The sequence below is a fragment of the Aquila chrysaetos genome, chromosome 5, assembly GCF_900496995.4.
Source record: "Aquila chrysaetos chrysaetos chromosome 5, bAquChr1.4, whole genome shotgun sequence".
Taxonomy (NCBI): domain Eukaryota; kingdom Metazoa; phylum Chordata; class Aves; order Accipitriformes; family Accipitridae; genus Aquila; species Aquila chrysaetos.
This window is the reverse complement of record NC_044008.1, coordinates 57,362,270-57,388,914: the sequence shown is the minus strand read 5'-3', so window position 1 is coordinate 57,388,914 and position 26,645 is coordinate 57,362,270. Positions and strand designations below refer to the sequence as shown.

At 40.6% G+C, this 26,645-nt stretch overlaps 1 protein-coding gene and 1 long non-coding RNA gene across 2 annotated transcripts in view; one reads left to right on the top strand and one right to left on the bottom strand.

Moving 5' to 3' along the window:
• The window catches only part of LOC121233336, a 44,407-nt gene extending 25,648 nt beyond the window's left edge, over positions 1-18,759 (top strand). Inside the window, exon 3 of the long non-coding RNA XR_005932486.1 lies at positions 18,700-18,759. This is a non-coding gene — a long non-coding RNA (uncharacterized LOC121233336). The remainder of the gene's footprint in view (positions 1-18,699) is intronic.
• Positions 993-25,088, bottom strand: SYNM (synemin). Its single transcript, XM_030016019.2, has 4 exons — positions 24,212-25,088; positions 17,902-18,026; positions 10,087-10,160; positions 993-8,552 (listed from the first exon to the last, which is right to left on the bottom strand). The coding sequence occupies exons 1-4, from the start codon at positions 24,995-24,997 to the stop codon at positions 4,726-4,728; spliced, it is 4,812 nt and encodes a 1,603-aa protein (XP_029871879.1). The 5' UTR covers positions 24,998-25,088; the 3' UTR covers positions 993-4,725.
• Between the last annotated feature and the right edge of the window lie 1,557 nt (positions 25,089-26,645).

Sequence of the window (26,645 nt, the reverse complement as noted above, 5' to 3'; positions counted from 1 at the left end):
ACCCCCATACTTTCATTGCATCTTTAAAATGTTATCACAACTGACAAGTGTGTTAAAACCAGGAAACTGAAAAGAAATCTTAAAGTGTATTAAATGCCAATGCACTGTGAGTGCCATTCCTTACTATTCAGAGACATGCTTCAAGTTTCAGAGAAATTAGATCTTCACCATTGACAGTTTAAACAGCAATACTACTTAACTTAGTAGATGAAGGCTGACAACATGTTTTTCTGACAGAGGCCAGTTTCAGTGGAAACTATTTTGCTGATCATTTAACCATCTTCAGAATATGCTGTGATTTAGTCAGTACCTTCAGATACCGTTTTTCCCCATTTTGCAAGAAATGGAGAATTATGTGATTTTTCTCAGTGTATTAAAAATGGATGATGTCTTTAGAAAGTCTCACTCTTTCATACAAAACAACTCATTATGACCCATTTCTTTAATCAAGAGAAAATTGGGTTAAAGGCATGATATTTTCTTCATTTCAAACAAAGTATGTGGTTAAAGAGAAAAATAAACTTCACAGCATAGAGAGAGGTACCATTTTAAAAAATTACATATATACTTCTCCATTGAAGGTATAAACATGCATAAAAAGATTTTCTTTGCTAGCAAAGGGTAAAAATTAAGACTTACCTTGGTCAAATCCCAGGATCCAAAGACGACTATGATGCTGGCAACTCCAGGAGTTCCACCTTCTGTGTTGTTTTATACTGCCTCGCCCACTACCAGCTGTTGAACTCAAGAACCACTGCTTGTCCACCCGTTTTGTATGTAGGTGCAATAAAGAATATGTTATGTTTTGCCATCATTTCTATTATCAATGTAAAAGAGGTATGACTTTGCTGGAATGAAAAATTACGTTCATTCTTTGAACTGAAATTAACTCATCAGTCTGAGAGGCCTTAGAGCAAGGCATTTATAGACATGAAGTCCTTTGACAACGCAGCCTTAAAAACATCAGACGGGAAGAAAGAGAAACATCTGCATTGATTTTGATTGTTTAATACTCAAGAGTGAAAAAGTGTAAAATCACAAAGCTTATACCACCACAAAAATGCAGTTTCATTACGAATGACCAAAACACAAGCTGCCTGCAAAGTTTCACACAGCTGACATCAGTAAACCCAGTTTCAACATTCTTACTGTCTTTTTCAACACCTGCTATGCACAAACATCAGTCATTACAGAGTTCTAGGTCTCTCACACATCTTTCTTTATATTCTATGCTATATTTGCTTTCTAGACCTGTGGTTTACACATTTGGAAAACAGTGCCCCACTTCTGATCTATATCAGCATATAAATACATAGGTTTTACCTCCCAAATTACTGAATCTATTTTAAAAGCATTTTGTTTAATCCAAACTCAGCAGTAAAGTTCTCATTTGTATTTAATGAAAAGCACAACTTATATGAGTAAGCTTCAGAAGTGCATGCTGACTGAGGTTGTATCACCAATCCTTTCAGCCATAGGTTATAATACTTATGCAGAAAGTGATCACATAGGGTGAGTTTATACATCAGACAGGAGGTTGTATTTGCTCTTACTTAGTAATGCATGTACCTATGGCCCTGATTCTGCAAATGCAACCATTAGGCCTGCAGGATGTGATTGTCCACCTAACTACATTTTGTTGCCTGAAGGTAGTATTATCCAAAAGCTATCATTATGTCAAAATGTCTCAGGTTAAGAAGAACTAAATGGAAAATGGGCTGCTTACACAAACATTTTTAAAACTTAAACCCTTGTTACATGAGATATCTTTGTTTTTACAGCCCGAAAGTATTTATGCAAAGGAACTGTGCATACATTTAAATGTTATGCTAATGCACATTTCCAGTTCCCTACAATAAACTTGCTTTCCAACAGTTGATTAAAATCCTGATCTTAAATAGAACTAAAGAAACTACACAGAACAGATATTTCCCTCCAGACAATCAAAACAGAAATATATCTTGGTATAACCTACTACCTCAAAAAGTGATGCATAAAGGAGCTGGTGTTGCCTCAGTGGAAACAATACTGATTTATTTTTTTTTCTCCTTCAGTGCTAAGGCCATCTACATTTTGAGATTCACTTGCTTCTTACTGGTTTATTCCTTCATCTGACATTATAATCCTCTGAGCAGGTGAAGATAAACATAACAGTGTTGGTATAGTTATTCTTAAGGAGCATGTCTGTCTACAAGATTCCACAAGGTATCAATACATGGGTTTGACCTTGTAAGTAGCTTTTTTGTTGGTTACAAAACACATTTTCTGCAGATATTCTTATATCTGTTTTACAGAGAATGATTAAGTTTCAGCTTAGATTAAAACTTCAAGAAAACGGTTTTTTTTTAACTCTGCTGCTTATTACAGTCCTGACTTCTTCCTTTATGCAGTTGTTTAATACTTGAAGTACAGAATCTGATTGCTTGCAGTTAGGCATCTAGCTGGAAAACTGTGGCTTATACACAATTATTAAAATAAACACAGACATGTTACCATCTTTAAAATCATAGGGTCAGCTAAGGAAACAAAAGCATAGGATGATACTAGAAGTGTTACAATTAATAACACCCTATTTAAAAATTGAAGCACAAGTTCTTTTGGGGGCACATATGAATAATTTTGAAAAAATATTATTATCCATTACACAGTGAACAGTATAAATAACCTTAGCATACATGCCTTTAGTGCTTCTACACACCTCAGTTCCCTATTCCTTTTCCAGCTGTTGGTTACACTTCCAATTTCAACAAATGATTTCATAGTACACAACTGAAAAACATCCAATCCCAAGTACCCTGGTACTCACACTTATACAAAATGAGGAAAACGTACAGAAAATTTTGCAGTGCTGACAAACCTCATGAGTTAATCTTTGGAACACTAATAGCTTTGTACAATTTCAAACTTAGTAACTAAGGCACACAACAATTAAACTGTCCCATATCTGAAACAGCACGGTATGTCAGTCAGCATGGAGCTTCTCTTTAGCTTTGCATTTACATTCATATTATAAAGTAGCAGTCAGTTTTGAAAAAAATCTAGCTTCTGTTAATATTAAGCAATCTGAAAAGTGACCAGCCATGCCAGACTAAGATAGTTTAACTGGATTCTGATATGGATTAGCACACACAAAACTATGCTTACATAACCACAGGGGGGAAAAAAAAAAAATTCTGAGTCAGCGACCACCAGACTGGCACAACGTAGCCATCCAGATACAGGTGTGTTTCTACTCTGCAGCCGTGTGAAAGAGTGAGTGGTTGAGTGAATGTGCGCATGTGTGTGTGCATGTAAAAACAGCAGCTTCTCATTTGTGTATCTTATTTCTCATATGTGTCCAGTATGGTATCTTCTTACCCCAGGGACAAAAATATTTTGGCTGCTATTTTTGCTTCTGCTAGCACTGCACAGTTTAGTACAGTTAGTGGTACTGTCTTCTGATCTGGACTTTGAAGTCACTGAATTATAATTGTAAAGTTAAATTATGTCCTTCATTTAACCAATATGCAATCCAAGTGAAATTAGCTTATTTTCAAATGATTTAAGTAGAAACCAACTTTGGCCTAAGGCAAATATTACAACCAGTAAAAAAGAAAGAAAAAAAAAAGGAAAATTCAAATCTCAGGTTAGGTTTACAGGGCTAGTAATTGAAAAGGGCATCTTCTCATCTGTAAACAAAGAAAGGATTATCTGGAAATTACTCGACACACAATGATCGTAAGTGTCATCAATGCCATTTTTACAAGTTTTGTTCAGAAGAAAACACGTATTAGCTAATTTCACTGTGTTAAGAAATCAGGCATTATGTAATAATGTTTGACACTTCACACTTACCTTTAGCAATACCTAGTATCAAGGTAACCCATATACAGCAAAATAAGTTTATGTTATTAACGTCCACTGAAGCTGTAAAGACTTCTCCTTACTTCAGTGGAAATACTATCCAACCTATTTTTTAAATTTATTTTATTTTTAAAGGTATTAAATGTACTACTGCCTAACCATAAAAATCACTGTTTCTCATTAGGAATACTGTGAGAAATTCTTGCTTCAGTGTTACCTCTTTCTTTTTTGCACTGCATTTTAGCTATACAAATAATACCATTTTTGTCAATTCTTGCTATGCTTAGTTTGATCCTACAGAAATGTATTTATTTTTTATAGCTGTAATAACTGTATCTTAAAACGTTTTAATTACGTGTTGCATCTAAGTATTCAGAAATGGAATTGAAAATCAGCTACCTACCATCCTCATTAGTCTTATAGTCTGTTATATTTGTGGTCAGTAGCTTGAGATTTAAATAGAATTGCTGACTATTTTAGTAACCAAGTACAATACAGTATTTAAAAAAAAAAATAATGGAAAAGTCCTATTCAAGCACACACTTATTAATTGACCTGCTATAAAACAAACAAAAAAATATAATCCTTTGAATTCCCCAGTAGCAAATTCCTGTCTCTATGGGTGGAAAAATCTGAAATTATTGGACGCAGGTCTCTGAGGAAAACATACTAATAGCATGATTTCTCCCCAAAATAAAATTTCCAATAAAGCAAAAAGTGTGCCGATTAGGTAGAGGCTTAGATTCAATACCTCTCAGTCCACTATTAATAATCTAAATAGTTTGAGTGTTTCCCCATGCCTTTTTTTATCTTTTTAAAAAAGAAAGATAACCAAAAATATGTATAAACAAATTGCTAAGTAGACTTCATTAAAGAGTCCTTTCAGAACCACTGTCCATCATTATCATCATCATCATCTTCCTCCTCATGGTCCAGATAAAGAAGAGCGACTTTCTTTTCATCAGAAATAACTGACCTTTGGTCTACCATTCTTTGCAACTGTACAGTTTTATCAAAAAAGGACCTTTCCACTACCTTTTCACCATGATCTTGAGAAAAACTGGAGAGAACATAGCCTCTTCTTTGATTTTCATCTTCTACAATCTGGTCACTTTCAACTACAATCTGTGACTGACCAACAGAAGGGTCTTGCTTATTGGATATGAGCATTGTTGCTTGCTGTTCTCCACTTTTTACTGTAGATATTCCACCCGTATTGGAAACATCCATTTGAAAAGTAAAAGATGTTTCCTTGGGTCCTACTTTAAAATGCTTTACAGACCTACTGCTCTCAGATGACTCTTCTGTTTGTGAAAGATCTTCCAGCGTTTCAGAAATAGGTCTTGTAAAGATTATTTGCTCAGCATGAGTTTCTACAGGACTTATTTTAACATGCCTGAAAGATCTGTTAATATCTGAGCTTCCTTCATTCTCTGAAACATGTCCTTCTTTGTTAATGAGCTCTGGAGTTTCAGAGAGGGAGCCCTGATATCTGATTTGTTCAGTGGTTTTAACTCCCACTTGACCTAGTCTAACACGCTTTATTGAGCCTTCTGAAAGAGTCTGGTCTTCCAGTTCACTGATTTCTGTGTGCTCAGAGATGGGCCCCTGGTAGATGATTTCTTCAGCTGTCATAAACTCTTGGGGACCCAGCTGAATGTGTCTGACTGAACTTTCTGTCTCTGAGAAGTCTCCAGTGTCACTGACCTCCACTTTACCGGAGATTGGTCCTTCAAAGATAACTTGCTCAGTATGAATCTCTTTTGGACCTAATCTAAAGTGCCTTATTGATCTGCTGACATCCTCAGACCCTTCTGTCTGAGAACGGTTACCTGAGCTATTGAGTTCCAGAGAGTCTGACGCAGGCCCTTCAAAAGAGACTTCTTCAGTTACTTGCCTTGATCCTACTGTGACATGTCTGGTGGACCTGTTGAAGTCTGTTGAAAACTTATGGGAAAGATTTCCAGAATCAATCTCTTCTACAGTTGTAGTAATAGGGCCTGTATAAATTACTTCTTCTGTTGTTTGGATTTCTTTAGGACCCAGTTTAAAATGCTTCACAGATCGGCTAAACTCTGATGATCCTTCTGTCTGAACAATATCTTCTGTAGCACTGTGCTCCAGCATTTCAGAACCAGGCCCTTCATATACTATCTGCTCAAATCTCTGAACTTCTGCTGGACCAACCTTAATATGCCTTATGGATTTGGTCTCATCAGTTGATTGTGGTGAGTGAGAGACTTCTCCAAAATCTGCAGTTTCCAAAACTGAACTGCGATAAATAACTTTTTCAGTGGTATGATACCCTGCGCCACCACTCCTCCTCATTGTGGATGAATTATAGATTTCTTGATCAGCCAGAGGAGTGTATTTATCACTGTGGGAAGAAACATCTACTTCTATATTGCTTCTACCATCAACAACTCTCTCTGAGCTCCCTTTTTTCAGGGAGTGCAATGTTGCCTTCTCCTTCTCACTTGCAATTACTTCACCAAGCTGAGCTACATCAAATTCATCAGTATTAAGTGTCTGTGACAGATTGACTTGAGCAACAATTGTTACCAAGCCACCCTCCTCCGTTTGATCAACTTTTTTGATATCAAATTCTAAGCTACTAGAGTCAGCTTGATTTTCTTTTGTTAATGCAGACAGCTCCTCTTTCACACTTTCTGGGAGACTGCCCTCCAACTGCTCCAAAGCTTCCTTCAATTGATGTTTAGGGTCCTTTGTTTCCTTTGATAAAAGCCCTTTTATTGAAGTCTGAAATTCATGGGGAATTTTAATTTCCTTTTCAATAACAATGGATTCAACATGGGATGTTTCAGCTTCAGGATACTCTTTTAAAATATGGGCACTTGCTTCCTCCCCTACCACTTGATACGTTTCCTCTGGAGAGCTTACACCTTCATGTCTCTTACTTTGTGTGCCTTGCAAAAATTCATCTTGCCAAGAGTATTTAATAGTCGATTCTTCTTCTATATGAATTTGCCCATATACTGAGTCATTGTCTTTTTCATTAATAATAGGATGATCATCAGGAACAGATACAAAATATTTTTGTTCAGTAGGTGAGTCACCTTCCTCAGTTACTTCTTCCACATGAGTGAAACTCTCATGGCGTTGTTTCTTCTTTTTAACATCTTCATATGTGAATGTTACGTTTTGTTCCTCCTCATAACCGTAACACCTCTCTCTCTCTGGGAACGTATCTTCCACTTCCTCTACTTCAAAAGGTGTTGAAAAATCAGTCCTTTCATCAGTGGCATAATCCAGTGGCTCCTCTACAATCTCAACATTAACAGACATGTTCTTTCTGCCTTCATTTTCTTTCAGGCCATGATGTACTATTTCTTCTATCTCCTCTTTGGAAGGAGTTCCCTCAAGACCCTCTCGAACCACTTTTCTAACATCCTGAGTTGATAGACCTCCTTTGTCAGCTTCATCAGAAATATCTATGTTTTCTTGAACTTGAGATTGCACTGTGATCTCAGTCTTTATTTTCCCATCATCTGGTTGTTCTTTCTTATTAAAATAGGTCACTTTCATGTCTGTTGATATCTGTGAACTAGGAGACTGCGTAAAACTTTTAAGAATGTCAGCAACAATATTCTCTGCTATATTTTCAGTTGACAGAGCTCCCATTTTATGACTTCTGTCATTAATTTGCTTTTCATCTTTCAGACTGGATTCTGCTTCCAAAATACTCACTTTGTGAATTTCAGCAGGCTTAGTTACATGGTCATCTGTTTCTCTTCCTATGGAAGTTTTAAAACCTTCTAACCTTATTTCTTTATTACTCTGAGATTCTTTATCTGGAGCAGGCATTTCAAGACTGATCGGTATCTCAATGACTTCTTTGCTTCTTGATTCCAAGGTCACATTTGTATCCTTTTTGGTTGATTCACTTTTCAAAGTTCTCACATTAGAAATATCAGTCCCTGTTAACATCTGGTTAATGACTTCCTCGTGGATATATTTTTTCTGCTCAGTTTTCCTTCCAAAATCAACACTTCCTTCTTCTAGAAAAGGTTTCTTATCTGTTTTGTTTTTCTCGTCCTTTGTTTGTTTCTCTAGCTTATCTTTTTCTTTCAGCAGAGATTTTTTCTCTTCAGTTGGTTTGCTGCCTCCTCTTTTTTCTTTTAGCGTCGTCCAAGTTTCAGTTATGGTTTCTTCATATTTAGATGGTTTAAAATTGGTATTCAGCTCATAAGTCGGGAATTTGGTGAAGCTTGGTTTTGTTCTTATATTTTCAGAAATCCCTGGCTTTGTGTCAGGCTTGTGGTCCTTGCCTGATCTTTCAGCATATGCTGATTCTTTTGAAAAAGATACTGTGGATGAAGTTGTAACTTCTGTTTTCTTTCTTTCTGGAATTATCTTTTGCTGCATTTCAGTGTTTTTCCAGCTACTGTAGGCTGGAGTAAATGTTCTTAAATCTTTGTGGTCTGTTACAATCCTTTCATCCTTTGTAACAGTTGTTGAAGGGCGATATATTGAACCAAGTACCTCTCTTCCAAAACCTCTTCCACTAGCTGTTGTCTGTGATCCAGCCTGTGTTGATTGAGCTGAATAACGTGCAGAACTGCTAGTATTCATCACTGGCATTCTATGTCTTGTGTCAGTGATCCTGATAGCTGGTGAAGCTTTATTTCTATTTCTTTCTCGATAAGTAGAATAAGTATCAGTGTAGTTATATGACGTGTTTATAATACCTGCAAAAAGAGCATAGGTAACCAAATATTAAAATAATGGCTTGTGTCTAAAATAATATAAAATAGAGGCATGAGCTAAGAAATTTTATACTAAATTTTTTAAAGAAAAAATAGCTTCATTTTCAGTGGAGCTTTGTTAAGACATTCCTGTAGGTTTTGCATGATAATTAAATCTATGCATAAATTATATTAAAACTGAAAGCAAAGTTTTTTACTAAGTTGCAAGTTCTTGCTGATTTTACCTGTTGTGAGCTACTGGGTGTTATGGCATTTACTTAAGAATTACACCTTTCGTATTTATATTAATGCTCATTTACATTTACAACTTCTTATTAAATAATGTATGTTAATATCCTAGGCTTGGTTTTTTGCTTCAAAAAACTTTCAGTCAAAGTGGCCTGAAGTTTCGCAGTTCCTATTGAGAATTAATGGCATACCTGCCACCACAAATTGGAAATTGAAAACATAAACACAACTCTTCATAGCCACAAGGTACAACAAGGGAGAGAAATAAAGAACCTTTTAGGCTATATCTATACAATTTAATAAAATGTACCAGGAATCATTGTCTGGCTCTAAAACCAACCAGCACTGCACAACTCAAATTTCCTACTCCTAAAAAGCTAGCCACATCTCCTCTGACTTTGGTAGTGTTTCCTGGTCTGTGGTAACCACTAAATACGCCTGAGCATTGTCTGCAAAAGTACTGGCTAGTCCAGATCAAAACTGTGCCATGGACAGTGCTAACAATTTAACAGCATAGGCAATTCTATGTCAGCATTTCAGCCTAGGCCCTAGTCTGTTTAATTTACTACTACAGATGCCACCTTCAAATCTCTTCTGGGACTACTGTCTATGATAGTCTGATGATTTTAAGAACATATATTGTTAAACTCAGGAGTATTATCGAGACTAATTCTGTTATTAATAACAGTGGCCATAGCAGTCAGATCGAAGGTCCATCTTATCTAGTATCCTGTTTACAGTGACCAACAGTAGATACATAGGGAAGAGTATAAGAACAGGGCAAGTAAATAGTGATACTTCCCTGGTATACTCTCACAGCCTCCAGAGATTTGCAGCTCCTAAGATAGAAACGGTATCTTTATGTTTAGTAAGTCTTTGATTTTTCTTTCATTACTCGCTAAAACTTCTCTTTAAACCCACATAAACTTTTTAACACTCACAATGCCTCATGATGGTGAATTCCACAGTTTTAACTACATGTTTAGTTAAATACCTCTTGCTTTATACTTCAAAACTCTCTTAAGACCTACGGGCATTCAAAAGTTCTTGCACCATTAGAGCTATGAAACATCACTCCCTATTTACCTTCTCCAATTAAGTCATGATTTTATAAATTATCTCATATAGAATAGCTCTATGTTGATTTAAAATATTAACACTCAAAGCCAATTCAATATTCATTTTGCAATACACTCGCAAAGAGTATTCTTCAGGAATACAACTACACCATAGTTTCCAGTCATATTTAATTTCATTCAACATTCATTTTTTAATATTCATTTTTTACCTTGAGGCAATTTCCCTGTATGCTGATCTCTCCATGTAATAATCCACTGGTTGCTCTCCCCTTCTAACAAAGCTCTGCAAAACACATAAAAAGGCATTCCAATAAAATATTGGGAAAATAATCGTAATATTTAAAATTTATAAGTCTTAGAAACAATTACCCTGCAGTTGGGTCAGATTCTGAGTGTTTTTCACACACATATTTTTATTACTGGGAATGAGAAATCCTTAGCATCTTCCAGACTCTTTGTTTGCAGAGTCCAGTTCATGAGAACAATGCAATAATCTTACAGTAGGTGACAGCAGCAGACATAATACAGTTTTAGATCAAATCTTCCACATTAGCCAACATACTGCTTCCTGACATAGACAAGATCCACTGATTTCCACTATGGAATCAAACAAGCTAGCAAATTTTTCCAGAATTATGATCTTATAACAGAGTTAGGAGAAAACAAAGCCACACAAAACTTACCAGATATTCAGTAAAGCTTTCTCAGAGAAACACATGGAGACGTTTTATAAAGAAAAAGGCAAAAAAGGAAAAAATATTTGCAAGCAAATAGTCAGCAGCTTTCCTGCTGGTAATACAGTACTAAAGGTGTTGTTGCAGTGTGATATATGAGGGACCTGTTACAGCCAGGATTTGTAAGTTCTATCCTTTTCAAATGAAAATTGAAGGAAAGTATTACTTCTGCTGTCAAACACTGGCTAGTGCTAGAGGAAACAACTTACAGTATTAAAGTAACTGTTCTTAGTTCCTATTCAATTGGAAATCAACACAACATATTTTACAAGAAAGGACTAGGAAAATGCTTTGTGACAGAAACTGCTTGGTTTCTTTTAATGACATCTCTGTTTGTCCCCTCTGTTCCTCAGCCTTCCATTCATTATTTTTTGCAGTGACTCTCTAATAGCTTCCATAGCTCCAGGAAGCTAGCAATTCCACAGGACTATTGTGGTCAAGGCTTCCTCTTGTTGACCAACCAAGACATCATGTTAGCTCAGCAGCAATTGATCAGAAATGGACAGGACACCAATTTGCTTACCTTTACATTATGGAACTTAGATCACTACAAGCAAATAGCAGAAGCAGGCAAACTGTTGATAATCTGCTTCATAATTTTGGTTACTACCTATTCTTGGTGTGCTGACGCACAGAATAGAAACTCTTTGACTTGCCTCTTCTATGCTGGTGACACACATTACTTGTTCTTGGAGACATTATACCCAGCTGATTGCTTGAGAACACTGGCTATCCTTCCTTTATGCCAAACTTTGTTCCCTATACAGCATGCACGTACAAGGACCACACTCCCTCAAGACCCATCTGACAGCAGCCACAGGCTTGTTCTATTCCTGCATAAGGTTACTACCCTACATTTTCTCCTTTCTACAGTGGTGGAAAACACTCCAGAGGTACATTTCCCACAGAGATTAGCACAACTGAGGGGCAAAACATTTTCAGGAGTAATTGCTTTGCATTAAGAATATTCAACTAGTCACACAGAATACTTTTGTCCCGGGGGGGGGGGGGGGGGGGGGGGGGGGGGGGGGGGCGGGAAGGCATGCAGTGTGGCAGGTGGGGCAGCTAAGTGCATTCTCTAGAATTACTCGGCTGCTCTAAAAAAATAACATTGTTGGCTTCTTCCATATACCAAATACAAAAAGTAGATATTAGGGTGATCTTATTCAGTTCTAGAAGTTTTAGAGATGGTTATCCAGTAAGACTGAGTCTCAGAATTCCTGATAAATTCTCTGGAAATATTTGTGTGCTTTCCTTCCCTTCTGCTGTCCACATGCTTGTACTGTCTGACATAAAATATGTCCAGCCATTTTTCAAAAGAAGAAAAAAAAAAAAAGGCAGTTTGTCCCTTTTCTACTTTTGCAGGGCAACAAGCTATGTTACCCCCTAAAAAAGTGCTCAACTGTAGCATTCTGGTGCAACAGCCTAGAAATTCTATGGCAGGTTCTTTCAATATGCAACAGAATGCTATCATCAGTACAGTAACTTTGGTGTTTTTATATTCACTTCTACTAGTAAGATACCTGTTTCATCATTTCCAGTTTTGGAAATGCCAGATGTTTTGCACTGATAACATACAGCTGCAACATGAAAGTTGTCAAGAGTAAGGCTGGAGGATTATGATAGCCAAGGCTTCTAACTTCCAGGGGCAGGAGTTGAAAGCAATTTAGGGTTGTGGTATAAACACATTTGCTGGGCATTTCTGTGAAAACTAACAAAGCAGACATTTTAAATGTCACCTGTAGATTTCACACTTCACATGACTGATCACTGTGTACATTTTATGCTTCTTTTGGTTTCTGACTGCCTCTAGATTCGGTAGGACAATGCTACATCAGCAAAATATCATTAGTAAGGTTTTCTTTGCAATCATGGATTTGCCTAGATTCAGAAGAAAAGCCAGGTTAGTATTACCTAACATATTTACAGGTCATTTTCCCCCTTAAAACAGGCTCAGATGGATACCTTTACTTCTTTGTTAGTCAAAAAAACAAAGTAAAAGCAATTATCTTCCTCCATGTTAAGAGAGGCTTTATAGGAATTAGATGACTTCAACACATACAGAGAATGTTCCCAAGACCAAACATCTGAGCTGACAAAGCTAGTGAGTGCCAAACAAATTGCTCAGATACACACGCGCTAGAGAAGCTGGTGGTGACGTTGCAGAGATATATCAATGAGCTGGCAATGAAAGCGTTAACCATGACGAAGGAAACTAGGAATGCGGGTAGTTTGACTTAAGGATTTCTGGCTGCTGTTAAAACAACAGTTGTTCAGTTGCTGCAGCAACGTATGAAGTCACTAAAAATAAGTTCCAAGAGGTAACTGTATATGGCAAAGGGCAACAGCACACAGAAAACTGGATCTGAAATATTACTACTGAAAATATGTTGTATTCGAAAATGAAAAGGCAAAGCTTCACGAAACCTCTATAAAACGGGACAGTGAATCAGTGTTCATAGTTCATAGTACACAGTGTACACAGTTCATAGTATGTAGGTCCTCAAGCTTATCAGATAAACAAGAAAATGTTAAACTGACTTTGGCTTAATAAACTAGCATGAAAAACTGTAGTGTAATGTCCTGAGCACTGGCTTGGAAGTCAGCAAACTCAGGTTATGTTCCTCAGCTCCACCATAGCTTCAGTTCATGCACGTCATTTTGCTTCTCTGTTCCTTTACATGCCTTCATAAGACTAATAATTTAAACTATAACCTCTTCATGGTGAGGACTGCTTTTAAACTTAAACTGCCTGAAGAACAGGGTGCTAATCTCAACTATATGAACTCCTAAGTATTCACAGTAATAACAAAAAACATTCCTCCAAGCCGCACTTCTAAAAAATAACCATGTCAGCTACTTCCTGGAAATCAGATCCCAAATGACATATACACGTTGTGTTAATACTTAGTTTAAGTGTTGCCAGAAAATATTCCAACTGCACCTTTAACTCATTTCATTATTAATGTCATTTATCTAAAGTTAGCAGCGACATGCTAGTCAGCCTGAAGACCTGCGGTGTGCTGGATAACAACAGAAAGAACTAGTCCATGAAAGTAGGTGGATGAGATAAACTGGTTGGGGTGGGGAGAGAAAAGTTACCAAAACCAAAAGGATGCAGTGCAAATGTTATCATGGTCATTCACAACAGCAATGACTTTGTTTCAACTACAGAAACCCAAAATCTCAGATGGGGCAGTTAGCCAGCAGGCTGTAAAAATTCATCCTGTCTATCTTAGCCAGCAGGCTGTAAAAATTCATCCTGTCTATCCTTGGTATTTGGCAAGAAGTTACAAAAAACCAAAACCTCTCCAGGAAGTGGAATGGAAGAAGAATTTTTAGGGGTAAGGGCCACTCCACATCTTTTTTCCATCACAGGATGGGAGGACAAGCACTGTGTGAAGAACAGGAGGTAACTGACTGCATGTTAAATTCCCTGGGTGTAGAAAACTCAGAATGTTCTCAAAATAAAACAAATACAGGAATAGGACATATTGGATGGTACAAGTTGTGAACAGGAAATGATGAAACTGACTGAAAAAGCTGTGGTGAGCAGCTGAGGAGGCCTTAATGCCGCTGATGATTTCTTGAGAGGAAGGCATGGAAAGTGTCAGAAGTATTGATGTAGGAAACCAACCGAAGGAGGATTGGAAAGTATGCCTGGCAAGTGTATTAACAGATCCTGACAATGACCATGACAAAAAAAGAAAGGGAGAGGGGGAAGCTTTGTAGCCTCCACTGCTTAAAGATGCAGGGTGGTAACCTAGAAGAGAACATTTCCATGAACTAGGATTTCAAAGGAAAATGTTTTACCCTTCAGCAACAACTTATTTTGGAGAGGAGAGAAAAACTACTTAACCTATGGTGGAGGCTCTGGGCAGCCTCTGCTATTTGAAGAGAAGCAGCTTCTGATAGCTGAAGAGAAAGGCTTGATAGTGAATCTGATCCTAGGCAGATTTCCTATCTCCTTTTAAAATTAAGAGTCTTACACAGTGAATAATTCACCACTTCCCTCTGGAAATAAAACTTAAGCATAGTCTAAGTAGTTGCAGTTTTGCAGGATTCCAAGAACACACAACAAAACTGCAAGACACGTGATAAGTATTTACTTCACTGATGAAAAAGGATTGCGAATGAAGATTCCCATGACTGTAACTTCATAAAGCCACGTAAGACATATATTTCACTTCCTGAGCGAGCCTCAGCTCCCAGCGCAGGAAGGGTGAGCAGAATCGGAGAGGAAGTACCCTTGGTCCTTCGGGAAGGGTGTTCCTTGCAACAATGATCCTTCTTGCCAGTCCAGGAGCAGTGTTGACTAACGGAAAGAACTGGCTTTAAAACAGGACCTGCAGGAGTTGTAAAACAAAGAGAAAATACAGGGTGGGAGGTACAAAGAAAGCTAGAAGTAGACTAGATACCACACCCTTAACCTATAACGCCAGGGGGAGAGGACGTGCCAAGGCCCTCATGGAAACTTCTCAATGGAAAGTTCAGGATGTTGAACTAAGTATGAATAGGTGCCTTTTGTTTCCAATATGCATAAGCAAGGGTATATGCCAACATCCTTCATGAAAACAAACAAGCTGGCTTCACATGCCCTGGTTGTCACAGATAAAAAGACCTGGGCGAGGAACAGGATTTGAAAAAATACATAGATGAGCAGTCCTGAATTCTTTTACTAGACAGCTTACTAACTGGATCCATACTGATTCCCTCCCACAGCAGTGTTGATAAAGGCATACAGTAGGAAAGGATTATTTTCTTAAGTGAAGGGCGAATAATAAGAGAAGAGGAATAGGTAAAAACGTATAAATGTAAAAAAAAAAAAAAAAAAAATCAAAACAATCACTTTTCAGCTTCTGATATTTTAGAAGAATTTTGTTTGCAGGCATTAGATAGCATGTTTTCTGATCTGTAGCAAGGTCCATTTCTCCACTTTCATCTGTAGATCTTTTTCAGTAGGTAGATGCTCATTTGTCCACTGAAGTCTCCCTTGCCAACGCAATTGGTGATACAAGTTGCATTCACTACAATCAGATGAAGAAACCCTACAGGTTAAGGAGCTTCTTAACTGGGCAGCAAACACATGCTGCAGGCGATGCTGAATTGGCCTCCTTTCATTAATGAGGGCAGGGAATCCTTAGGCAAACCAATAATGCTCAGATAATCAGTGACATGACCTCTGGAGAAGTTCCAGAATTTAATGGGCTTACAAGGTTTCACAGAGCAGAAGCACCGATGGTTCACTTATTAACTAAGAGTGTGTCCACTGGGCATTGTCATTCCTACTTCTGGACGAAAACAATTCTTATAATGCTGTTATTGTGAAAGTGCTAATCCCATTTTGCAGATGAATAAACCGAGGGAGAAAGTTTAAGTGACAACAGTAAAAGTCAACATCAGAGCTAGGATTAAATTTAGAAGAATCATATGTTTTAGCAAAGTTAACAGAATTAACACACACAGATAAGGATCACACCTGGATACCATTTCCACAGTTTCTCTGCTACTAGTAATGCTCCAGACACTACTGGCTTTCCAAGGATCACAGAGATCCCACTCCACCAGCAAACATCCAGGTACTGTTGCTAACCAGTTGACTGCAAAGTACTTGTCCCACATACTGCTTGTGATTTCATCTTGTCTAGAAGCCAGCCTTGGTCTGTACTTCATAGCGTACAATACTCGAGGCATCTTGAACAGACCATTTTTGCTCTTTGATGGACTACTGGTTTTGCTCTTTGATGGACTACAGACATTCTTTGCTCACTAGTCTGTAATCAAGCTACTCAGAAGTTACTCTTTCAAGCTCCTCATATTTTCAGTTATGCAACTGCAATTAAACTTCATTTTTATCAGTGAATTGCTTTAGTCTACACATTTCACCCATAATTCAGCTGGTACCATCTTTATCCAGACTTAGATGCTTATTGGTTCATAGCAATGTTACACACTTAGAACGTAGTGTTAACACTTTAGGACACAGAAGCATATATCATACATAACTGGTAATACCACTGTCTGTTTACGCAGGTTGAATATGAATAATGCACACAATATAGACAAACTAATAACTGAGGCATACTCCTTAAAAAGAATACAAAAGTAAGCTGACATTAAATTTCTACAAATTATTACCTTGCTCAATAAGATGGCACTTCTCTAAAGATCAGTATCTCAATTAAATTTATTGAAAATATTGTGCTAGTTGTAGAAGAAAAACATTACCTTTAAAATAAGGTAGTATCTTTCTCCAGTTCATAGCTTTTGGTTGGTTTGGGTTTTTTTCCCTTCTGAATAGCTTTTATGCCATGTGCCAACTGACACATCATGATTCTCCAGACAGGAGAATTACTCTGGCTTTTCAACCCCACAGCTACTAAGTGGCTAGAGAGATATACAGTACTGAAGATTCACTAGCAGAGATGTTTGCTGATATGTCACACCTGATGCAAACATGTTTCCATAACAAATCAAGGATGGAGAAAGCCAGGATTTACTCAAACAGACTTTTCTGTTATCTTCCCACTATCCTACAACTGAAACAAGAATGGGAAACTCGCTACTTATATCGATGCTGCAGGTGGACACATATTTAAACAATGAAACATGCCATATAAGTTGACAGATGGCAACTACACTACCTCATGTTTTATTGATTGCAATTTAGGGATACTAGCTTTTCACCTTGTAATCAAATATTGCATTAACAATTCACATCACTTTGATACCAACTTGACTAGGACTAAGAAGGTTTCTTACATATCACTGTATTTGTACAAAGTTAATAGGATTCCTATGGATTATATTGGCTTCTCTAATGTGTTGTTCTGGGGACAGAGGAATAGAATGAATTACTACCAGACATAGTTTTGCTTGAGTGATCAAATTCCAGTCATCTTTGCCCACTAGTAATTCTTATCAGTATTACTAATGAATAGCAGTATCTTACTATTCCTAGAGTTTTCCCAGAGATCTCGGACAACTCCACATGTATTAGCAACCTTCTGAAGGAGTGTTATCTTCCTTTCACAGACAGCGCAGTCAAGCACAGAATGGCATGGTGACCCATGTCACAGAACAAGCCAACAGTGAGCTAAAAACTGGCATGAGGGGTCCATTCACACTATTTGACAAACCACAATACATACAAGGAGTCTTGATCTGAGACTCTAAAAGTAGCTGTCTGTATTTTAAATGCTGGAAAACGATGTGTGGGGCTCCCGTATCTATAAAAAGGGATTAAAATTATCCTCCGATTAGACAATTGAGTGTGACTGCAAGTCTTACCTGTAAGTTTCAATTTCAAGGATAAGGCCTGCTTTCACCTGCAGTAGTTCTTGGTAGTCCTTCAGGTAATCTGTGATTGACATGGTCAGGAACTGCTTTTCTTCTTCTAAGGCATCGATTATCCTCTAAACAGAAATGTTGATTTTTAGTTTTGAACCAACATAAAAATCTGTACACTTGAATGCCTAATAACTTAAAATTCTTAATTAAAAAAATAAGCTGAGAGAACAATAAATCAGTATGTTCCATTGCTTCAAAAACCAGAAGAAATCAGCTCTATGACCTTCCCATATACAATCTGAAATACATTGTTACTGAAGCAGAGTTTTACGCTAAGATTTCATTTTATGCCTTACTAAGCTAGTTAAATATTTCAGTAAAACCCATTCAGATGCCCTGTACAAAAGTTATCAAGTATACATAGCAAGGAAAATACACTCCTTTATAAATGTGACTCCTTTTGTCATTTTAAGAGCATAGACATACATGCCTAAATCATACTTGAGATGAGGAATTTCGGCAATTTGCTTTTCCATGAGAACCTGGCCTGTTTATCAGTATTTTCAGTTCCATAGACATGTGGGTCCAAATCAAGTTTTGGATTCTAGCATCAGGAGATATTCATAGTGCCTAGAGGGTGAAGGATGAACCTCCAGCGGTTCCTTCAAGCCAGGTTTTCTACAGTATTTGGACACCTGCTTCATAGTCCACCCAGCTTTGTCCTAACTGCTACTCAAGATATACAAGGGATTGCTCGTTTTCATCTTGATAACTAAATATAACTTTTTACCTTCATAGGTGTGTGCATGTATGGGAAGAGTGTAGTTATAGGACACCCACAATTGACTTGAGAGCAGCAGCACTGATGAGATAGTAGGTAAGGCCTGTCCACATTTCTTTAACAAGTTTTGGAAATGGAGAAAGGGACTGATGAGCAGAAAAATACCAAAGTCCAAAATTATCTAAATTTGACCATACTCTGAAATACTAAATGGAAGATTAACTACTGAAAACTGTACACAACAGAAAAAGCAACGAAGACTTATACAAAAGAACATTAAGACTTGATTTAGACCAAGACAACCGACTCTCATGCTCTTGAAAAGAACATTGCAGAAATAAGTGCTTTAATCACTGGTGTTACCTCTCACATGAAGGGCAAATTGCCATCTTCCAGAAAATAAGCCCTCCCCTGATAATTGAGAGGAGCTTGTTCAGTACAGACTCAGAACTAAAAGTATCAGTATTAGCTGTTCAGTACGGTTCTTAATGGTTTCCTCACTGTGGATAGAATCTACTAACCCAGATCAATCCTCCTCAGCCAGCAGATTGATGCTAACCGAAATGCTATAGATTACACTTTGTTCTGGGGGCTGGGAAGACAGAAATTAAATCTCAGCAAAGGCCTGATTCTATTTTGTTCACATCACTCTGCACTATGCAAGGACACTGAACTGTCATTTACAGAGCAAAATCTCATACACATGTACAGCACTGAACAGGAATTCATGACAGCGTATTTTAGATTGCATCCTAACAAATGCTTTGCAATACAAACTGGAAAGTTGACACTGATAGTCTAGTTTTAAAAAATTCAAATTACATCATTTACACACAGCAAGTGTTCAAGTATCACAGTATGAGGAATAGCATAAAAATGAAGATACAGCAGGGGACTCCCCAGGTTGGTTAATGCCATTATAATATCCTAGGCAGAAGTAAGGTTTAAGAACTAAGAATATGAAGTGCTGGCATTTTAAACATTAATAGTCTTTTTTTCTTTTTTTTTCTTTTTTTTTTTTGAGTAAAAGTAAAAAGAAAGCTTTACGAAGGAAGCTGCCTGTATCTTCATATGCATGTGGGTATATCTCTCTATATAACACATGTTAATCTATTTCTTCATTTGCACTTGCCGCTCTTGTTAAACGATTACACTGATGTTTTCTTTGACATGACAAACCTTGCCTACAGTCTTCAGTGTACCTAAAACTTCCTTTTTATGGCAGAAGACAAATCATATCTGTATATCTGAAAAAAGCACTATCAGCCATCCAACAGCTTCATCCAGACTGCAGTGGAGGTAACATCCTGTATGGTCATGCACAGCAGCAAGCAGAACCGCTGACCTTTAGCAGCTGAGGCAACAATCCTGTTCAAGAACTGACATAATGGAAAATCGCAAAATGAGAAGGGAAGAAAAGTGCCAGGCCCTGCTTTTAAAAGCAACAGGCTATCAACCAAGAATGGACAGGGTATTGACAGAACCAGAGGAGTCAGCAAAAGGAGCAAAAGACAAGAAAGACTGGATCTCTATGGGACCAACCCCTAAAGGTGGTAAGAGCTCTGATACAAAACATGAAGTGACTCAGGCATTTGTGGCCTCCTCATACACGTACATGCATATATTAAAAAGAGCCTCACAACGCACAGGTCTTGCTGCAGTCCCAGATGAATCTGTACAGGGAATCTGTACACTGGACTACAGAGTCTGTGGAGCTCTGAAAGACTGGGGATATTCACACCCATCTGAAGACATAGGAACTTCAGTTTATCACCACCAAGTTCTATAGCCTGGGTTTGAAAAGCCACCTAGATTCTACCTGATGGATTGGGAAAGCACTTGGGATCCAGAAGTTTGAGTTATTGATTACCATATGGGGCTACATAACTCAGCCAGCTGTGTAATAGTTCCAAAGGAATTCATTCCAACGGGAGCAGACATTGTATAGACTGGACAGCAGCCAGCCAGTCATCTAGCCCTCCAGTCACTGATGCTTAAACATAATGCAGAGGACAACTGGTCTTAAGTCCCATTTCCAAGTATGCCAAAAAGTACAGAAACCACTTTGACTGAGTTCAGGAGATTGCAAGACGGCAAACTTCTATTTTGCAAAAGGTAACCTGTATTGTTGCAGCTGTGTTTGCGTCACACAGGACTTTCTTGGAAAGATTTCTTTCTTAACCACATCAATCTCATGCCCCCCCCCAAATCCAGCTGATGTCCTGCTAGAACTCAGTAACTCAATAGAAGTGATTTTCTTTCTCACCCTTCAGATGTTCCTTTCCAGGCAGCAGTGGGAAATTTTAGCAGGGCAGTAGAGGGAGAAGAATTTACTTGGGTTGTCCAAGCTGCACCTACTCAGGGAATAAAGAGAAGATCCCAGTCTCCAGTCCTTTCCAGTAAATCTAGTACTATCTACCAATCCCACAGCTCATTCAGTGGCTCGGCAAGGGAAGAACTGACACTCTGCACTTAGCTGGCTAGAAACTGGTACACAAGAAAATGCATATGACATTGATATTTTCATTTGACAAGATGTTTTCTTCTTTTCTGGAGCTCACAACACTGACACAGGAACTGATCTTAAACCCACTGTATAGTGAAAAAATATCTGCCTCATTTCAAAGCAGCAGGATGAGCCATGGACATTTTTACATCCAAAAAACACAGGGCTTTCTCAAATCACATAAGTATTGTCACAGCACACAGCTAAAATTATGGAAGTAAGAGACGTACTGAGTTCATCCCTTTAGCACCCAGGATCAGTGAAGATTTTCCAAACAATGTATGACTTACAGCTTGCCTGGTTCAGCTAAATTATAACTCCAAATATGTATTTCTATTTAACACTGCTGAAAGCTTTCGTGAGGATAAGGACAGTGCAGGAGGCATGGATGGACATATAAGGCGACTGGATGATATATGGAAAATATGAATAAATCCAATTGTCATTGCAGCTGCAATGAACAATAATCACTTGACTTAAATCTGTACAGACATATCATTTCTATGTGACACTTTACAATAAATAAGCATAGAATGGGTGGTCTTTAAAGACTAGTTTAAAATCCATGATGAACATACTTTCACCAATAACAGAAATAATGAGGGAGGGAAAAAAGCTTTGATCACAAGAACAAAACCCGAAACAGCTGCCTCTACGCATTCTATAATTTTTATTCCTGGATGTGAGCAAAAGATATTTTATTTCTCATGTACAGTAGACTGGCCACTGAAAAAGGCCTTTCTCATTAGAAACCAAACATTTTAAATATGAAACCATTCAGAAGTTATAAACCTTGTGATATAATTTTCACCAGAATTTAAATATTATCTAGATATATATTCAAAGATAAGACAGCTCACGTGTTTTCAAGTTGGCTATCAAAGCACTTTCTTCTTCTTGTATTACTAAGATTTGAAGCTATTGTTCCTGTAAAATCCAAAGCACGCCAAATGCTTGTGAAAGTAAACCAGAAGTTTGTTATGTTGGTATCAAAATAACAATCCATTTTTTAGTATTGCATCAGGACAATTCAGGGGCATGCATTGATTTCGATTATCTGACTTCTACAACAGGTTGGTCTGTCTCCACTTGCTCTTCTTAATAAAATTCTTTAAAAATACAACCAGATACAGAGACAACACATCAGTATAAAAACACCTTGCTGAGTTGAAAGAAAGAGTTAGGTATCTGAACACACCCATTCTAACTGGCTTTAGAAGAAAAACTTGTAGCATGGATAGGGAGCTATACAAAATGCTCTTATTAAAATAACACCATATTTAAAGGTTTTCAATTTGAGCAATGATGATGGAAGATCAATGAAATTTTCTTTATAAATCCCTAATAACAAATATAGACAGCAAGGAGGACATATTTTGGAAATTAAAATAACTTTAAATGTTAGTAGGCTTATGTACATTTATATAAACTTATATACCTTAAAAACAGGAGAAAAAAAGAGGGTTTTTTTTTTTTTCCTTACATTTTCACCTGGCTTTGACTGATAGATAGATTTAATTAACGAGGATTTACATATAACATCTTCTTCTAAAGCTTTGGAAATGTTTACATACATGATTGGAAGAATGAATTGTCCTGTCAAAAATGAAAAAAAAAAAAAAATATTTAAAAGTTAAAAGCCTTTCTGATTACTTCTTACATACCTCATCTGCCTCAGTTCACAGCATCTGCAAACTATGCAACTTGCAAACAATCTAGCAATGTACAAAAACCAGACAACACACAGAGCAACAGGTCCCAGTCCTTTCCCAATTGCCAGCATCTCCGTAATCTACCACGGCTGTCGGACACAATGCGATTCAGACAAACACTGAGCTCCAGCAGAGTGTTAATAAAAGGCCTAGCAATGAACAAAAGAAATGTTGCCCTCAGGAAATCGATCGATGGTCTGGATGATCTAATATGTGCTCTCCACTCTAAATTTGATGAACTGATATTTTGCTGTTCCGGCAGTTGCAGATCTGTTCACAAGGACAGGGTCATTATATATCGTTATGCCAAACGTTAGTCTGACAGCAAGCAAGTTCTCAGCTACAGATGCTGCGACCCTCTCTTTAACACCAAACATCCACCTCAAACAGATACCAGTCACCTACATCGTTGAAGTTTTATTTAAAAAAAAAAAAATCTGCTCTGCTCACTGGCTGTAGCACAGTAACGAGTCTTCCTGCCTTTAAACAACTAAAAGTTCTCTTAACTACACTGGGGCCCTGGAGCTTTTCTCTAGGCTCGGGGCCCACAGGGGCGTGCGTAAGGCAGGAAGAAAATTCAGATAATTTCTCTGATCACGATAGGCCAACCTCAAGTCTCAGGCTAGGAGGGGAGCTTCGTGTCCCACCGCACAGGGACTCGGTGCATCTGCTCCTAGGGACCGCTCCACGTCCCATCTGCTTATGCCAACCCGAGCCGGAGCCCTGGCAAGCCCGCGCGCCAGCTCCATGCTCTTGGGTACCTGCCAAGGGCAGGTTGGGAAGGGAGCACCTGTCACCACGAAGGTGTCCTCGGGGTCACCGTCTCCCTTTTGATCGCCACCCTTCGCACCCAGCTCTTCCCAAACGGCGCAGGGGGTCTCAAAGGGACTCCTGCTCCACCCAGAGAAGGGCTCAGCAGCAACAAGCTCTTGCCGGGCCACCTCCTCTTCCAGCCTGGCGACATCCTACCGCAGGGAGGCAAAGCGGGGCGAGGAAGCCCCGGCCCACGCAGAGTCGGAGGGGTTTAGGCACTTCCCGCCGCAGAGGGAGCGGGAGGGATGGGCGTTAGCCTACGGGAGCGGGCCAGGGTCGCGGGAAATGAAAACTCGGGGGGGGGCCGGGACTGAAGGGAAAACGCGAGCGGGAGGGCGGAAGGAGACCCGGAGGAGCACCGACACAAGCACCGCGGGGCGGGAAGGAAGCGGCACGGCGAGAGCGTCCCGGCGAGGAGGGCTGGGAGAGGCCCGGGACCGGGGGGGGCGACGGCGGCCGGGGGCCCGCCCGACGCGGCGGCGGGGCACTGCCACGCACCTGGTACTCCTCCACCTCGGCGCCGTGGCGGTCCTGCATGGCGAGCAGCTCCCGCTCCAGCCGCTCCCGGAGCCCGCACAGCTCCTGGCCCTGGCGGTGGAGGTCCTCCAGGTGCTGGCGGCACTGCCGGCTCTCCTCCCGCAGGAGCTCCAGGCTCTCCCGGCCCCGCCGCGCCTCCTGCTCCTGCAGCACCTGGATCTGCTCCTGGTAGCGCAGCAGGGTCTCCCGGCAGCTCTGGCCGAGCAGCATCTCGTAGGTCTCCTCCAGCTCCTCCAGGCTCAGCCCGGCCAAGGGGGGCGGCAAGGCGGCCAGGTCCATCCGCAGCTCCCGCATCTCCACCGCCTCCCGCCGCTGCCGCTCCGCCAGGTGCCCGTGCTCGGCCCGCAGCCGCAGCAGCAGCTCCTCCAGGGCGACGCACTCGCTCCGCAGCCGCTCCAGCAGCTCCCGCTGCCCGGCCAGCTCGGGCTCCAGGCGGCGCCGCATCGCCAGCACCTCGGCGCCCAGCAGCTGCAGCTGCTCCAGCTCCCGCCGCAGCCCGTCCCGCTCCCGCTCCGCCTCGAGCTTCGCCCGACTCAGCTCCTCCAGCTGCATGCGCAGCCAGGCCAGCTCCTGCTCGGGCACCCGGAGCCCGATCAGCTCCTGCTCCCGCAGCTCCGCCAGCTCCCGCGCCAGAAAGCGGTTCTCCTCCTCCAGGTCCCGCACGCGGGACACGAAGACCCGCAGCCGGGAGTTGAGCTCCCGCAGCTCCCTCTTCTCGTCCCATCCCGCTTCCCAGCGCCGCCACATATTGCTCGGGACGCGGGGTCGGGGCCGCGGTGGCCGCCGGGCGACGGGCGCTGCGCAGCTGCCTCCTCGCCGCGGGGCTCTGAGCGCCGCGACCGCCGCCGGCCCGGCCCGGCCCCGCCAGGCCCCGCCCCACGGGGCGCCCTGCCCCGCCCCCGCCCCCGCGCCGCTGCCCTGCGGCGCCCCCTGCCGGGCTCGTGGCGCCTCCCGCCAAGTTGCTGCGAGGGGGAAGCCAAAGTCGCGCCTAGGGAACAGACCCCGCTTTTGGGGAACAGACCCCGCTTTTGGGGAACAGACCCCGCTTTTAGGGAACAGACCCCGCCTAGGGAGCGAACCCCGCTTAGGGAACAGACCCCGCTTAGAAAGTGAACCCCGCCTAGGGAGCGAACCCCTCTTTGGGAACAGACCTCGCTCTAGGGAACAGACCCTGCTCCGGGAGCGCCCAGCACCGCTCTCACGAAGCCCCTTCGCGACATCCTTGTTCCCCGTCCCGCGGTGTGGGCCGTACCAGCTGACGCTGAGCCCGCTTTTCCAGCACATCGCTGTGGGAATTCTGTTCCCCAGGAGGTATTTGTTGCGTTTGTGATCCATCGGCTGCTATTACTGTACAGTTGCTGGGCTTAAGTTAATATAAACTGTCCAATGCCTTTTTACAACACCACTTTTATGTTGAAATGCCGAAATGCCTCCAGTTTTGAGCTTGCATCACAACTCATAAAATCTTTGCACGGCAGAAAAGCATCCCACCTCCCGGGCTCACCGCCCGGCAGAAGCGCCTGCAGCCAGCGCATCCCTATGCCCCATTCTCCTCTGCCTTGTTTTGCTCCATATATGGGCTAAATCCAGAAAAGTCCTCTCATTGACTGCACTGAAACTGGCGATGTACGAGCTGCTCAACAAGGAGAGAGTGGAGCATCCCACCCCGTACTATCTACCCAATTAGACAAAAAGACGAGGAGTGACTCATTTCAAACTTTTTCTTCTCCCCAGGCATTCTTTCTCTCCCTCTTTCTGACACACACACAGACTTTTAAATTTCCCGCAGTGCCACAGCACTGGGAGTTTTGCAGACATTTGCTGCTTCGCATAAGGCAGCACAGCTCCCACCTCTGCATTTATTTCTCAGGACCGCTCCCAACCAAAGCTCACACAGGGAAAGGACTGGAATTTGGCACAAGCCTTGCAAAGCTGGGATCAGGGCACAGATCTGCTCTGGGCACTGCACCCCCTTCTCTGCTCTCTCCCACCTTTCCCAAAGCCTTCCACCTCAGCACCACATCTCCCTGCTGTCAGAAAGGCCAAATTTCGACTGCTTCTTTGCTCTCTGCTGAGTAAATTTCCTTCTAATCTCAATACAGCCTCTAGGATTTGAGCCCAACCAACACAGATAAATCATTGACTTTGGCCTAAAAGTCAGCCAATTTAGCCCTGGCAGATTTGCTCCGTCAGAGGTCACTGAGTAGCTGAGATTTACTAAAGACACTTGCTTTTTCTTGGCTTTGTGGTCAAAATCAAGTCCCTTGGTGACACTCCAACACCTGCTGTTCTTTTATGAGGGAAACCACTATGCTTCTAGGAAGAGGTAAGATCCTGTGGTTTACGAGGCTTTTTTTACCTCTGATGTCACTGTTATCCTAAAAACCCCAAGTAA